Consider the following 15,773-nt stretch of genomic DNA (forward strand, 5'->3'; position numbering starts at 1 on the left):
CTCATCTTTCACTGTGAGCGGTCCTCCCTCTCTGTCTTTGAGCTGTATCTCTGTGTGTGAGGGGGAGGAGGAATGAATCTGGTAGATTCGGTTAGTGTTGTTCAGTGCTGTGGACTGCAGCTCGACTGTGTGTTCAGACCCCGTTAATAATGATTAATCTATATCGTTTCAGCATGCACAGCAGCATAAATAGCCTTTGCAGTTGCACAACATTCTCTCACAGCCACAGACTGACGGACACCAAAAGCATCCCTTTTATTGTGCGCAATTGAGTTTAATTCTGATTTCATTTGCAGGCAACATAATGAAGTCTGTCTGTTATGCAATCAGCCGCTGGCCCCAAACATTCAGAGAGAACTACTATAGGAACCAATTAAACTGTCATTCTGGATGAGGAAATAAAATCTGTGTAGTGTTATCTCATTAATCTGTGATATGCTCCCAAACCTCGAGCTTTGTCAAAGGAAAACTCATTTACATTGTTTTGTTTGATTTACTGTCATAAAGTGTCTCTTTGTTTGTCTTTTGGGGTCTGTAGCTGGTGGAGAGGTAAAAGAGCAGGCTGAGATATGATTGCATTTGCATTTCTTTTGACGGAGTGAGAAATTAATTTGCAAGGAAAAAGCAGATGGATTACTCGCTATGGAATGTTAATGAGTAGCTATCCTCATGGGCCACTTCGTGAATAAAGTCTGTGAGTGTGAAAATGCACACACGTTCACGCTGATGTTCTAGAGCTGGAGAAAACCATCTGTTGCCAGTTGCAACGAACCCCTCTAAATTAAGAAGACCCTTATTATTAATACCCTCAAAGTTAGTATTAAAGTTGTACTTAAGTAGTAAAAATGGTAGCATTTTGGCTGATACAAATTAATTTTCTTTAATTTAACATGAAGCACTTTTAAAATGGTACAAGCGAATTTAGGTATCACAACATTATTATGTACAGTATGAAAATTGGGTATACGTTATTGTTTATTATTATTTTTTATTTATTTGAAGAAGGAAATGGATACTTTTTTCAGCAAGGACATATTCAGTTGATCAAATGTGACAGTAAAGACATTTGTTACCAAAAAATTCCATTTCACAAAAATGCTTTAAAGATAATGCTTTTAAAAATAATAAATTTATCAAACAATCGTGCAAAAATATTAAGCAGAATAAATTTTCAACATTGATGAAAAAATGTTTCTTGAACACCAAATCAGCATATTAGAATTATTTTTTCATATTTGAAGGATCATGTGACACTAAAAAAAATGAATAATGCCTGCTGAAAATTAAGCTTTGCAGTCACAAGAATAAATTGCATTTTAAAATAAAATAAAACAGAAAACAGTTACTTGAAATTATAGTATTTCACAATATTACCGTTTCTCTGTGTTTCGGTCAAATAAATGTACCTTTGGTGAGCATAAGAGGTTATTTCTACAGAAACATTACGCTAAAGCCTTAACTTTTGAACATTAGTTCAGTTAGATTTTGAGATTTGCTAAGAATTTAACAGTATTATTAAATTGTAATTAAATGATGGCAAAGCTAATCTTAAATTGAAAATCAAAAATAGGTCAATTTTGTATGCATAATTAAATGTCAAATATTGTCCAACACTGATTAATAATATTGCAGCGGCTATTTACAACAAAGTAAAAATAGCATATTTTCTTAGCGATATGCTATTTATACTAAGTGCAAATAGCGATAGATAGTCTTTTCTGCTATTTATACTACTACTTGCAAATAGTGCCAGGTTTCTGCACCTCATTATTGTAGTACATTATAAAACAGCATGCAATAATAACGTATTGAGTGTAAATGATCATTTTTATTAAAATTAATAAATGGGTGGTACGTGGGTTACTGGGAATAAAGCCCTCCCCACAACTACCCTGAGCCTACCTGATACTTTATTTTCAACTTTTCGATTATTTCCTTTATTTATTGAAAATAAATGCCTTTCCGATGTGATTTGTAATGTAAAAATGGAGAAGAATTATTTCGGCAAAGGCTGATTCGAGCTCGATCGCGTCAAAAAGACTGCGCTACACGCTTTACCGTCTCCACCACTGGACTTGCTGTTTGAGAGCCGTCTTTTGTAATGTCGTCTGGCCCAACTACATGTTGGTGGGCGGAGTTAGTCTAAATAGCCTCTGCCAACAAGGCGGGCTGTTTTGAAAATATGCATTCTGATGTTGACAGACAACCAATACATTGTTCATTGCTAAGTTTTGCCATTAATGTTTTGTGTGTGTGTCTCTTTGTGTATGCTGATCCATCTTCAGATCTCTCAGTTGTGCCAACCACTTCTGACAGCACACACCCACAGCTGGTCAGTTCTTCTTCCTCTTCCTCTTCCCATAATGCCTGTACCTCAGAATCGCCACAGGAGGGTCCTGGTCCCTCCAGTAGCTGCTCAGCGGCCGCCCCCGATAGCACACTGGCTGCTCAGAGCCACGGTGGAGTGCCAGGACCCAGCACCACCAACACCACTGCCACCGAAGGTAAGCTATGGAGATGCAGCTATCCAATAATTGACATCGCTTAATGATACGTTTGTATTAGATTGTAATTGTATGTTTTTATCCCTCAATCAGATGACAGCAGAAGAAGCTTGTCTGGTGAGAATGGAGGTGTGGCGATGCCCAGGTTACCTTCTTGTTGCCCCCAGCACTCCCCTTGCAGCGGGCCATCTTCAGGGCACCTCTCCATGGGGCACACCCACTCAGGGTGCATGCAGGGTGGGACGACACAGCAGTCTGGTCCCCAGCAGTCTGGCTCCCACGGTCACTCGCACCACTTCCACCATCACCACCACACCAACCCGGTCCCTTCTTCCTTAGCCTTCCCAGAGTCCAGCTGCCCTCTGGAGAGGCCCACTGCCATACCTGCGCCCTGTGGAGGGGTGAGCAGCAGCAACCAGTACCACGACCAGGTACCTTAATAACTGCACGACAGCTTCTTGAGAAGCTTATATTGTCGGATAAGGCAAGGCTATTATAAGCTGCTGTAGCAGTTGATACTAAAATCCATTTTCTTGGCTTCTTTGTTCATTGTTTGTATGAATTAAACCCTTTTTGCTTCATAAATTGAGAAAAAAAAAACCTTTTGCTACATAAACTGAGGGAGAAAATCGAAATAATATGTTGACTGCATGAAGCATAATGTCTGTATTGTTGACAACACCGTCTGTTTTTTATTTCACACATGGTTTGCATTTAACAGCATATGTTTTTGTTTGGTATTAGTTAAGATTTTGCCTTCTTGAAATACTAAATCACCCTTCATGTTTTGATGATGAAAAGGAAAATCCAAAGCACCTTTATGAAAAAATAATTTTTCTGGAGCTGAGCTTATCCACCAGGGATTTTGATTGAGGCCATCCTCTCAGTGATGTTGAATAATTCACATTGAACTAATTGTCTTGGCTGCTGATTTCTATTATTTACCACAATAGAGAAGCACAATGCTTGTTGTTCCTCAAAAAGAGAAAGCTGTGTATGGCGTGACACTGTCTCAATGTATGCTGGGGTAACAAAGTTGTTTTTATGCGAAATGCATTTGGCAAAAGTCTGTGGCCTTTGATGATGGGGCAATGAGCAGTAAGTGCCGTTAGCTAGTCATCAGATATGCGCAGACGGGAGGTGTAGAGCGAAGCGAGGTGATGTCAGGCATGTTTTATACATCAAAGTGTGTAAAGGATTAGATTTGGGGTGAATGCCCTCATTTCGAGAGGAATTTATTACTGTTTTGGATGTTATGCGTATAATTTCTTTTGCTAGTGTATTTTTTTTATTTATTTATTTATTTATTTATTTTTAAATCTGAACGTGATGTGTGCCTTTTTTTGAAGTATGTGAATGGAAGATATATTTTATGAGATATGCATCTCATTATTGAACATAGCCCTAAATCTACGTAGTAAACTTCAGGCAGTTGACTAATAGAAGACTGCTGTGAATACAAACAACTTAATTGCAAGAAAAGAGACACATGTGGAATCTCACATGATCTGAATATGTGCCTGTTTGCTGCAGACTTAACATTGCATATTTTAAGTGTTATAAGAGATGTTAGTCATTTTGTAGCCTCCAAACTTTTTCTACAACCCTGTCCTACAAAGATTTTGCAGTAGCGTCATTGTAATGAGAGGTGGAGCAGAAAAGCGGTAGCACGTCATTTCAGTGTTGTCAAAGTTGTGAGAAGCATCAGGAGCAAAATAGCGCTCCTGCATGACAAACTGACAACTGCTTATCAAGCTAAATATGGGGCTTAACTTGAATGATCCTCTTCAGCTACCACAGTCGCATTCTTGCCTCTCAGATATGGCACGTGTTATTTCCAAGGTATAATAGAGTGCAACCACATTAAAAAGTTTTGCTTGTAAGTTGATCTTACACAGTAGTTTACTTTCACTGAGGGCACAGATATTGCACTACAAAAAAAATAATCTTTTGCCAGCTGTCATGTGATCTTCCAGTGCCATTTTATCAACAAATCATTGGAACAGCTCAAATTGTCAAAAACAATCAATATTTTCTCTAGTCTGGTACAAGCACTCGCCAGCACATCGTGTTTTCATGTGGGGATACTTAATATGAATGATGATAATGATAGTATTTTGTAATAAAATGCTATTTTATTGTGTAACAAAATATGCTAATTCAAATCTGTACTGGGTAGACCACTTGTTCAGATGTGAAATTCTTTTCTGACTTCTATTAGCTTCTTTTAAAAAATTAGTTTTGTATGCCTTAGCAAGCCCGAAGCAACACTCTGACAACCATTTATATTTTCTTCAAAGTCAGTTCACCAGCCATATGCTAATGCAACAGACGTCTTTGTTCCAAAACATCATATTTGTTGCTGGATTAACTGCCGGTTCCTGCGTCTCTCTTTGTCTCAGCAGACTCTGCCGGTGGATCTCAGTAGCAGTGCAGTGCGTAGCAGTGGATCCAGCAACACAGGGTTCCACGGCACGTCGGCCTTCGATCCCTGCTGTCCAGGCTCTGCCTCCCGGCCTCCTGCTTACGTTTCCCAGGCTGCACCTGGACCCAGCCAGCAGACTGTGGCCGACTCATTCAGCTCAGCCATAGTGGCCCAGCCTCAGCCCCAACCTCCTCAGCTCTCTTCCTGCAGGCACTACATGCATCCCCCCTGTAAGCACTTTTCAACTTAAAATTTTAATCATATTATTATTTTAATTTAGGGGTGAAATGGTTCTGTTTAAAAAAAAAAAAAAAAAAAAAATAAATTGTATAGTACATGTTTATACTGTCATGTATGACAGTGCCTCTTAAAAACATGATTTATAATTATGTATTTTATTAATATAAAGGCTGCCCCCTAATAATCGACAGGAAGAGGCTTGGTCGACCAAAATTTTATTAGTTGCTTATTTGCAGAAAAAAAAAAAAGAATCCACAGGAAGTGGCAAAGTCGCACAGTCTGTGATGGACAGATCATTAACACTCGCCTGTCATTCTGCGACCTCAAATATGACATGTCATCTTTAATGTGTAAATAGTAGCATCTATGGCTGCTTAATCTAATGTTAACCTAGAAAAATGTGCGCTATTCAAGTGTCTGTGCAGAGTGCTTGACAGATTGAGGTACCAGTACAATCATTTGCTCTTAAAATACTCTAGTTTTTGGTCATACAGATAAGAGTAATACATCTTTCAAATCTGTAAAGACTTTTATTTGTGTGCTTTTGTAAAATAATGAAAGCAAACAGGATATGCTTTCTGCCGTCTCGGTCTCTGAACTTGAGTGTGTCAAGTCAAAAAAAAAAAAAAAAAAAAAAGAAAAACTGAAACTGTTGCCTTACAGTATACTTGCCTTATATAAAAATATATCTATAGAGAGCTTTAAGTGTGCGCTTGATCGCTTATTAGGCTATGTAGGCAATTAAAGGCTCATTATTATGATTTAAATAGTTTATTAATAACCGTGTGATTAGTCAACTAATCGCTTAAAATTAACAACGACTAGTCGACCAGAAAAATCTTTTGTCGAAGGCAGCCCTAGTACATTTACATTTAACACAGAACATTTAATATATTTTTCCTTTATATAAATGTTCACATTTAAAAGTATTTTTTTAATAAATTGACTCTGTGCCACATTGTTCTGAATCATGGACTTAATGCCTTTAAAAGTTAGGTAATTTTAGATTTATAAAGGCCACTCACAAAGTAACGGTTATTGTATTGACTAATATAAAATTAGTATTTACCGAATCAAACGGAGACCATAGAACAATGATAGAACCCGGACCTGGGGAAATTTGAACCGTTACACCCCAAATTTATTAACTGTTCTAAAAAGAAGGCAATAAAATAAAATTTGATGCAAGATGATTCCTTTGTGTTTTGTTGTGTGTGAGTGAGAATGTGAAGATGCTGAGATGTTGGCGCCTGTGCTTTATGGTAATTAGATGAAACACCTGATGTTTAATGTGTTAAGTGCTGCAGGTAGTGTGCCCAGCAGTCCCACTTAATTGCCGATTCTGCTCACAATAGCGTTGTGTGGAATATAAATGAGCGTGGCAGGGCTCCCTGGTGGGCCTGAATTTAGTGGAGTAATTGCCACTCACAGCTCACTGGAGCACCTGTTTGCACATTCTCCCGTTTTCTCTCGCTATATTTATCTCCTGTATCTCGCGGCCATTCTTTTTCTTTGTTTTCCCTTTACTTTCTCCCTCAGAAAGAATTCGAAAAGGAGATGAATTTCTGTTATTAATAGTAACTTCTGTGCTCTTCTCCTCCAGACGGTCCTCTTCCACGCCCCCTTCACCACCAGTCGTCCTCGTCCTGTCCTCACTCCCACAGCAATGCTCCTCCCCCTCAACAGCCTCCTCCACAGGGTGACTATGTCATCCCACACCCAGTCCTCCCCTTCCACACCTCACTGCCTTCTCATGCTCCGGGCCACTCGGTGCCCCCAGCTCCTCCACCCTCCCTGCCTTCCCATCATCTACCAGGCTCCAGTGCCCCTCTGCCGCAGCATCTTCCCCCTGAGCACCAGGCGCTGCAACACCACCTGCCTGTACTTGGCCCAAACCCTGTCCAGAGGCTCCACCAGCATGACATATTGCAGAGAATGGAGGTTCAGAGACGCAGAATGATGCAGCACCCGACGTGAGTTGCTGTTTTATGATATTTTATACAAGTCTCTTGTGCTCACCCAGGCTGCATTTATTTGTTCAGAAATAAAAACAGTAATATTATAAGATATGATTTAACTTTGTAATCCTTATCCTTTGTAATAACTTTAAAATAACTGTTTTAATAAATTTTAATATGTAGTTTATGCCTGGCAAGGCTAAAGCCTTGAGTATTAAGGAGAACTCTTTCATTAAGATGCTTATGTTAAAGCACTTGCAAACAGTGTCCTGTTTTAGTCTTTGTTTTTCTGTAATAACATTTATTCCTCCTTCCTCAAGGCGAGCACATGAGAGACCCCCGCCACATCCCCATAGAATGCACCCTAACTACGGTCACGGACATCACATTCACGTCCCTCAAACTATGTCATCGCATCCCCGGCAGGCTGACCAGAGGACCACATGGTAGAGTACATTAAAAAGTAGAATGTTTCTGTACATGATTACTTCACTTCCAGAATAGAATTTCAAGATAATTTGATTACCCCCATGCCATCCAAGATGTTCATGTCTTTCTTTTTTCAGTCGAAAAGAAATCGAGGTTTTTGAGGAAAACATTCTAGAATTTTTCTACATATAGTGGACTTCAATGGGGATCAACGGGTTGAAAGTCCAAATTGCAGTTTTAATGCAGCTTCAAAGAGCTCTACATGATCCCAACCAAGGAATAAGGGTCTTATCTAGCGAAACGATCTGTCGTTTTCTGGAAAGAAAAAAAAAAGTAAAAACTTTTTAACCACAAATGCTCATCAAAAATCCTGAAATGTTTTCCCTAAAAACACTAATTTCTTTAACTGAAGAAACAAAAAGACATGAATATCTTGGATGACATGGGGTGAGTAAATTATGAGGAAATTTTTATTCTGGAAGTAAACTCATCCTTTGAATGACTGTTTCAGATGGTTTGAACATTGCCAACCTGGAAGCCATGAGTTCCCTCATTGAATTTCCAGTTGATATTTACAATATCCATTTTGGATTTAGCATTAAAATTAGGTCTGTGGTTAAAGTTGCTTAAAGAGACTTTTACATTTTGTGAACTAAAGGAGAAGTCCACTTCCAGAACAAAGATTTACAGATAATGTACTCACCAAGATGTTCATGTCTTTCTTTCTTCAGTCGTTAAGAAATTATGTTTTTGAAGGAAAACATTTCAGCATTTTTCTCCATATAGTGGACTTCTATGTTGCCCCGATTGTGAACTTCCAAAATGCAGTTTAAATGTGGCTTCAAATGATCCCGAATGCATTTAAAAATGGTCCAAGCCGAGGAAGAAAGGTCTTATCTAGCGAAACAGTCGGTTATTTTCATAAGAAAATACAATTTATATACTTTTTAATGTCAAATGCTCGTCTTGTCTAACTTGTTTTTTTTCCGGTTCATGACAGTTCGGGAATGTTGAAAAACTCCCATCTCATGTTCTCCCTTGACTTCAAAATCATTATTTTTTAAATGAAAATAACTGATAGTTTTGCTAGATAAGACCCTTCTTCCTTGTCTGGGATCGTTTACAACCGCAGTTGGGATCAATTGAAGCCGCATTTAAACTGCATTTTGGAAGAAACTTTTCCTCAAAAAACAATTTCTTTACGACTGAAGAAAGATATGCACATCTTGGATGACAAGGGGGTGAGTACATCTGTACATTTTTGTTCTGGAAGTACAGTAGTCAACATTTGAAGTGGATCAAAAAAGTTAATCAAAGTTTGTTCTAAGACAAGAACGGGTATTGTTTTGGTTTTAGGGCAAATTTGATGAAAGGTTTTGATCCACTTCAAATGTTGACCACTGTAGACTTCTCCTTTAAGCAACACAAGCAGCAAAAGTTTTGTTCCAACTAATGTCACCACAGACCTTATTTTACTAATAATCAATAACTGCTCATTTAGAAAATAATTCCTGAGCAAGTTTGTGGTGAATTCGCTTTCCTGGTTGGCCTACAAATTGACATCATGAATGAATCTTTACATCTCTATAATATCAGAATCTGTTGTCATAATGTTGGAGTTCAAGCAACATTCTGTTGTTTAACATGCTGGTTTTTGGTCTTCTTACTGTTTTAGGGAGCTGGGCATCGAGGCTGGTGTAACTGTAGCTCCCTACCCTTCAGGACACCTGCACCCGCATCTGCCTCACTATCACCCTCCACCCAGACTGCACCATTTTCCCATCCAGCTGATGGTGAGTCCTACTCCTCTCCAGCAACTGAAATATATGCATCCATTAGCATGAATAAAAAAGCCCTGATTTGCTCTCAGGTATGGCACAGATTAATGGCGGCAGCCTCAAGCCGTGTATCCGCAGCATCTGTTATTTCAGGGTGATTTGTATGGGTGCATGAATTATGCATTGCAAGTTATAATGGAAGCTCATTAGACATTTGAGGTGTGAAATTTGAATTTAATATATTTGAAAGTCTACAATTATATTTGAATCATACAGAGTGACATGCATGAACATACGTGTGAATAATTTCCAGTGCCTCTCTTAAATAACGGGAGTTGTTTGATAAAATAGTTGCACACTCACTTCTATTCGTTTTTCTCTTGACTGGTTCCGTCACTAATTTTATGTCTTTGTTTTCTTCAGCACACTGGCTCAATGCCTGAGGTGACATATCCACATATTCGCTACATCTCCTCCAGAATGACCTTTGGCCGCACATATGAGGTAAGAACTGCAATGTGGACCGAATCATTAGTGATTTCTTTCTTGCAAGATCAAAACACATTTCCTGGAGAATGCATGACAAAGCAGCTGTTAAAAGGGCAATAATAATAAAGTCTGGTGTGGGTGGGTGGGTGTGTGTGTGTGTGTGTGTGTGTGAATGCTGTAACTAAGAATTCCCCCTTTGCATGTGAAAAGCTCTGAGCAACTTTTTTTTGGCTCTGCTCACTCATAAGCTGAGTTTGTTATTGTCTCCAGTATCATTTTAACTCCCCCATCTTTCAATAACAGCCTCTTTGTACAGACTCTATTACATTGTGATGGATTCACAGAGCAATACACTCAGCACAGACTGTTAAAAATAAAAATAAAACCACTTCTAAACTCTTAACTCACTTCTAAACGTGGGATTCTTCGGATAGATACACACACCAGCTGCTTAGTTATTGTTGATCCTTCTGGTGTTCTGTTCTGTTTCTTTTACCAAGAATTTCTCATTATATGACCTGTTTATAAGCACTTGTAACCAGTTGTGTGTTTTAACAGGATCTGCTGCATTTAGAAGAGCGACTGGGGACTGTGAACCGAGGGGCCTCTCAGGGAACCATAGAGAGGTGCACCTACCCACACAAATACAAAAAGGTGAGAGCACGTTCACTTACAAACATCAGTGTTTTACGTGAGGTGGTCAAAATAAGTCCCGTTTGGTGATAATGGACAGGCAGTCTGCAAAAAGACTCTGAGGATATAATATATAGGGGCTTCCTGTTAGACACACACAAAAAAACTTAACCAGGAGCCATAATAATCAGATCTTATTTCATGAAATGCATCAGAAATCCTCACCCAGTCCTTTTATTGCCAAAAGCTGCATAGTGCAGACATTTGAAATGTCACTGATATGTAGCAAAAGGTTCCATGCAGATAACAGAATGCATTACATTTCTGAATAACAGTAATCTAAAACCCTGCCGCCCTAATACAGAAGGTGGTGGAGAGAGACACTGAGGAACAGTTAGCACCTGAAGCATGGGCATCTGTTGGGAAAAATATGCACTCAACCTCAAACTCGGTGAGAAAAAATGTGAACAAATAGTTTGGGAAAACATGTTGTAGCTCACATATTGTGTAGATGTTAACAGGGGCAGGAATAATCAACAATGGCCTAGTCAATCTAGTTGAGGAGCACACTGACAACGTTTGTGTCTGGTTTTTTAAATTGAAAAGATATAATGTGCAATGTCTGAAGTTTAGGTTTTGTTACTGCTTGACGTGTTGTTTTTAAATGATCAGCATGCTGTACATAAAAATAGATTGTTGCTGTATGTTTATGTAACATGTTATGCTGCTCCTATGTGGTTATTTTTGTATCACCAGCATCAACCGCAGCACTTAAATATACCAAATTAAAAACTTTCATATTAACTATATATTTGGGGGAAAGAAGACAGAAAGAGCTGTTATGTGTTCTCATGTTCTAGTTTATGAGAATTTAGGTGCAGTGATTCTACTCATAATGGCTGTTACGCTTCTTTCTCGTGCACAGAGAAAGCTGCATGGTAAGCAAGAGGAAGAAGAGGGTGCGGAGGAAGATACAGAGGAGAAATGCACCATCTGTCTGTCTATACTGGAAGAAGGGGAGGATGTCAGGTAAACACTTAACGTTTTGTATTTGAGATTGTAGTAAGCTTTATTAAATCAATTTTATTTTATGTTATTTTATTTTTAAATGTGGTGCTCTCCAGGGTTTAGTTTAGATTATCATTTTGATCAGTTAGGCCAGGGGTGAGGCCAGGAGAGCCGTAGCCCTGCAGAGTTCAGCTCCAACCCTAATTAAAACTCACCTGCCTGTCGCTTTCTAGTAACCCTTCAGACCTTGATTAGCTTGTTCAGGTGCGTTTGATTAGGGTTGAAGCAAAACTATGCAGGGCTGCGGCTCTCCAGGACCAACGTTCGCCACCCGAGTTAGGAATTTGTCAGTCATGAATACCTTTTCTTTATGTTTTATGCTGCCCTCTTGTGGTGTAATATGTGAACTACTCTGTGCAATGTCTTTGCTACCATATATTGGTCAATCTGTTTTTAATAGTGCTGTCAAAAAATTTACATTTTTTAATTTTAATTAGTCATGATTAATCACCTATACTTGAAGTTTTTAAATATACTTTTATTTTCCTATAATTACTCATTCAATTTTCAAAATAATGTAGAAACAACTTAAAGATGTTATATTATTAATATTTAAATATTTTGTTATTCTTGAAGGTGAGCATCACTATTACCAATATTACTGATTTCTCTAAAAAAAAATTTCTAGTATTTAACCATTGACTATAGCGATTCTAACACATTCTTACTCATATGTTGACCCTTGGTCAGCACCTCTTGGCGTCATTTTTTTGACGTGCAGGATCCTCCATTGCTTTAAATAAGAAACCCTTATTACACATTTATGAGCACGTAACCCAACTCCTGCCCCTAAACCTACCATTTGTCAATAAAACACAATATATAACAGGCAGATACAACTATAGTCATAATTTATTCAAAAAGTATTAATATTCCAAGTCTTCCAAGGCAAACAGTTGATTTGTGAGAGGAATAGATGCAATCACTGTCTCTATCTGCCGTAAAGCTCATCCTGTGTGCATTCTGTGCGCAAATTCAAAAATTGCATCCAGAAGAAGTGTTACATCAGCTTTGGTTGTGAAATGCTATTGGCTTATGTGTGTCTTCTGACTGAGTGTGTCATGCTAAAGTACGAAAGTATCTTTTTTGAATGAGATGTGAGTGCGTTAACAGAACGGGTCATTTTTTACTATGTTTTACTCTCTTCTACGCATAAAGATATCGCATGGCTTCAAAAGACTTGAAATGAAACAGGACTTGTTTGTAATGATTTTATACTGCTTGTTTATGGTCAGTTTTTGCAATAAATACCTGTGACTGTACTTATATTTGCCTTCTACAAGTTTTATATTGTTCAGAAGTGGGTAGGTTTAGGGTAGGGGTGGGGTTAGGTGTTCAAATGAAAGTAAAAAAGAATATAAAATTATTTCTGTTTTTTTACAAATGCATGCAAACCATTAAATTAAGACAAACTGAAAATAGTGAAGGACCCTGCACATCAAAAAGTGTCGCTAAAAGGATACCCCTGTGCGTCGAAAAATGACGGGGTACCTTGAGCATCAAAAAGCGACGCCAAGGGGTCCTGACCAAATGTGACGAGTTGGGAATGAGAAAGTGTTGGCCATTTAGCATTACAGTATAATTGAAAGCTATTAATTTTAACATGTATTCGACTTTAAAAAATAGCAGTTTTTAATTTAAGTGAACGATCTTCAAATAAACCACTTATTTACCTGTACCCTTCAATAAGTATACAGAATTTGAACATAGTTATCAAACACTAAATACTAAATTAAATACAGATGAATCCTTAAAGCTTCAAAAGTCGTTGATTTCCTCTTTTGTTCTTTAATTAGCAGACATTACAGCAGCTGGGTTATTAGGTTATTTGGCTGCTATTACTTTAAGAGCTACCGCTGCTGAACGGGACGCAGATCTGACACGCGTGCTCGTATTTTCATTCGCCCTTTAATTTGAAATGATACAGGCTACAGTGCTTGCTGCCGCATTTGTGCGTGCAATTGAAGTACATGTGCTACGAGCCGGTCTAAATTGCTGTTTACTGACATATGGCCTGACAGCATCTCATCTGAACGCAGTTAACTGTTCTGCTAGCGCTCAGAGTTAGAGTACGCGTCTGAAAAGTCTCCCATTTGATGTGGTCTTCAAGACTTTCTGCGACACTTCATGTCAAGAAAGAGACAGAAGCAGCAGTTAATGTGCTAATTTTGACTGATTTCAATGTGTGGAATATTAATTGATTAATTGTCTTTTTTCTGCAGGCGCCTTCCATGTATGCACCTCTTCCATCAACTGTGTGTAGACCAATGGCTCCTCACTAACAAGAAATGCCCCATCTGCAGAGTGGACATCGAGGCTCAGTTATCTCCAGAGAGTTGATGCTATTTTTCTTGCAACCCTTTTGTTGGACATTTATTTGTTGTTTTCCTTTTCATTTTTGTCAGTAACGCATTCAACCAAAGATGGCATGAAATACCTGCGCAACTATGGGAAAAAAGAAAAACAACAATCCACAAAAAAAAAAAGCATCGAGCCTAGCGTGCCAGCTATCATGTAGTACCAGTACAGCTAGAAATAACATCTTCATTAAGGGTTTTGAATTGTATTGTATATTTATAAAGGGTTTATGTAGCTTTTGTTTTCATAAGTGTCATTGTATTTTATTTTTGCATGGTTCCTTGCAATGCATTTCTTTGCACATATAATGAAATAGGCCTCGTAAGGCCTGAGAACTTGCAGGCGAGGATTGCTGCTCTAGTAAAGAAGCATTTTTACATACCTGATGCCTTGCTTTACTGGAATAGAATGTCAACCTCCATTTTAAAACATTGCAGGACTCAATTTATCGATCAGTATATTGATTAGTTTTATGTTTTAGACAATGTGATCTGAAATAGTTTTTTTTTTTGTTTGTTTGTTTTTTTTTTAAGTGAATCGAGACATTCCTTAATTAGGAAACAAGATCATGGTTAAGAGATCAGCTGCTGTAACAGTGTTCACCCTCTCACACCAGTTCACTCTCAACACGGGAACCTGGGCTGGACTCCATTCCATTTCACTTCGGCTCGCTACCAGTGCTAACTCAGTTTGGGAGGTTGGTTTAAAAAAGCATATGGAAATGCTTCTTGTCCGTTTAATTTTACATTTATATGCATTAGATCCTGAACTGATGGAATTGAAATGAATTCAGCTCCAGCCCTGATGAGAACCAACTGTGCACTTCACCTCTTTGAACGCTCACACGGTTGCGTTCCATCAGTCCCCTCTCAGCACCTCAATCTGACGTCACAGCGTAACGCACTTCACCTAATGTATTTTCAAGAGAAGAGAAAGGAAAAAAAAAAATGAATGTCACATCTCTGTATTCTGATTGTTGTTTTTATAGCATAATGAAGTTGGATTTTTGATTGAGCAATTGAGAAAGTGTAATTCCTCAGACAAGCTCCGTATGTCGACAGATTATTTATTGTTTCATCAGGGTCTCCTAGCCTTCATTTATCTCTTTCAATAACCTAGAAAGTGACTCTTGTTAGCTGATTATTCCTTGTCAGATATTGTCATTAACGCATTTGTTCTGCAACTGTGCAGCAAACTGTTTCCCCCCTTTTTTTTATTCTTTTTTTTTTTTTTTTTTTTTTTTCTTTCGCTGCTGTGAAATCCTAACACTAATATTAATCTCAACTAGCTAACTTGCATATACTTGCACATGAAAGACAAAAGACAGGAGTGCTGTGAGAATGAGAGTGTGCTGAGGCCGTGTATTTCCACTCTGATTGCCGAATTTTGAGGAAAAACTGTAATAATTTTGAATGGAGTGTTGGAATGCAGTACTTAATGGCAGGCGTCCATGCATTCATAGACTTAATGGCCCTAGGATGATATTCCATGGGATTTATATTAGTTTTAAAATAATGAAATTAATAAAGTTAGGTAACTCTTTTATGTGTCCATTCTTGTGCCTCCTTGAACTTGGAAAAAATTTACCATGGTGACTACAGTTTTTATCAAATTACTGTGGTAATGATATATACAGATGTCTAGTATACTTCACAAATTTGTGACATTCTCTTAGTTACAGCAATTATGTACTACACAGCTCTAAACATATTGATATATGGACACTGATGTTAAAATATAACTAGTATAGTAGACAAGAAAATACTATTGATGGTGTTTTTATGCAGTAATGATGGAAGTGTGTCAATAATATGAGATTTGGACAAAGTTAACAACAATATAGGTAGTTCCCCCCCACAAAAAAAAGTCTCTTATGCTCATCAAGGCTGCA

The 15,773-nt window shown here is 38.1% G+C and overlaps 1 protein-coding gene across 4 annotated transcripts in view; it reads left to right on the forward strand.

Annotated features, from left to right (window-relative positions):
- rnf111 (ring finger protein 111) overlaps nucleotides 1-15,425 on the forward strand; it is a 42,821-nt gene extending 27,396 nt beyond the window's left edge. The window contains exons 5-15 of one of the 4 annotated variants that reach the window (XM_051114862.1): nucleotides 2,286-2,504; nucleotides 2,598-2,935; nucleotides 4,907-5,159; nucleotides 6,773-7,142; nucleotides 7,448-7,573; nucleotides 9,232-9,349; nucleotides 9,758-9,838; nucleotides 10,382-10,477; nucleotides 10,821-10,907; nucleotides 11,382-11,485; nucleotides 13,747-15,425. In XM_051114862.1, the coding sequence (XP_050970819.1) occupies nucleotides 2,286-2,504; nucleotides 2,598-2,935; nucleotides 4,907-5,159; nucleotides 6,773-7,142; nucleotides 7,448-7,573; nucleotides 9,232-9,349; nucleotides 9,758-9,838; nucleotides 10,382-10,477; nucleotides 10,821-10,907; nucleotides 11,382-11,485; nucleotides 13,747-13,864 (1,910 nt within the window). In that variant the 3' untranslated portion in view covers nucleotides 13,865-15,425. The remainder of the gene's footprint in view (nucleotides 1-2,285; nucleotides 2,505-2,597; nucleotides 2,936-4,906; nucleotides 5,160-6,772; nucleotides 7,143-7,447; nucleotides 7,574-9,231; nucleotides 9,350-9,757; nucleotides 9,839-10,381; nucleotides 10,478-10,820; nucleotides 10,908-11,381; nucleotides 11,486-13,746) is intronic. The other 3 variants (XM_051114863.1, XM_051114864.1, XM_051114865.1) reach the window with 3 other exon arrangements.
- Nucleotides 15,426-15,773: the final 348 nt, after the last annotated feature.

This window comes from Labeo rohita, chromosome 7 (assembly GCF_022985175.1).
Source record: "Labeo rohita strain BAU-BD-2019 chromosome 7, IGBB_LRoh.1.0, whole genome shotgun sequence".
In the NCBI taxonomy this organism is placed as follows: Eukaryota; Metazoa; Chordata; class Actinopteri; order Cypriniformes; family Cyprinidae; genus Labeo; species Labeo rohita.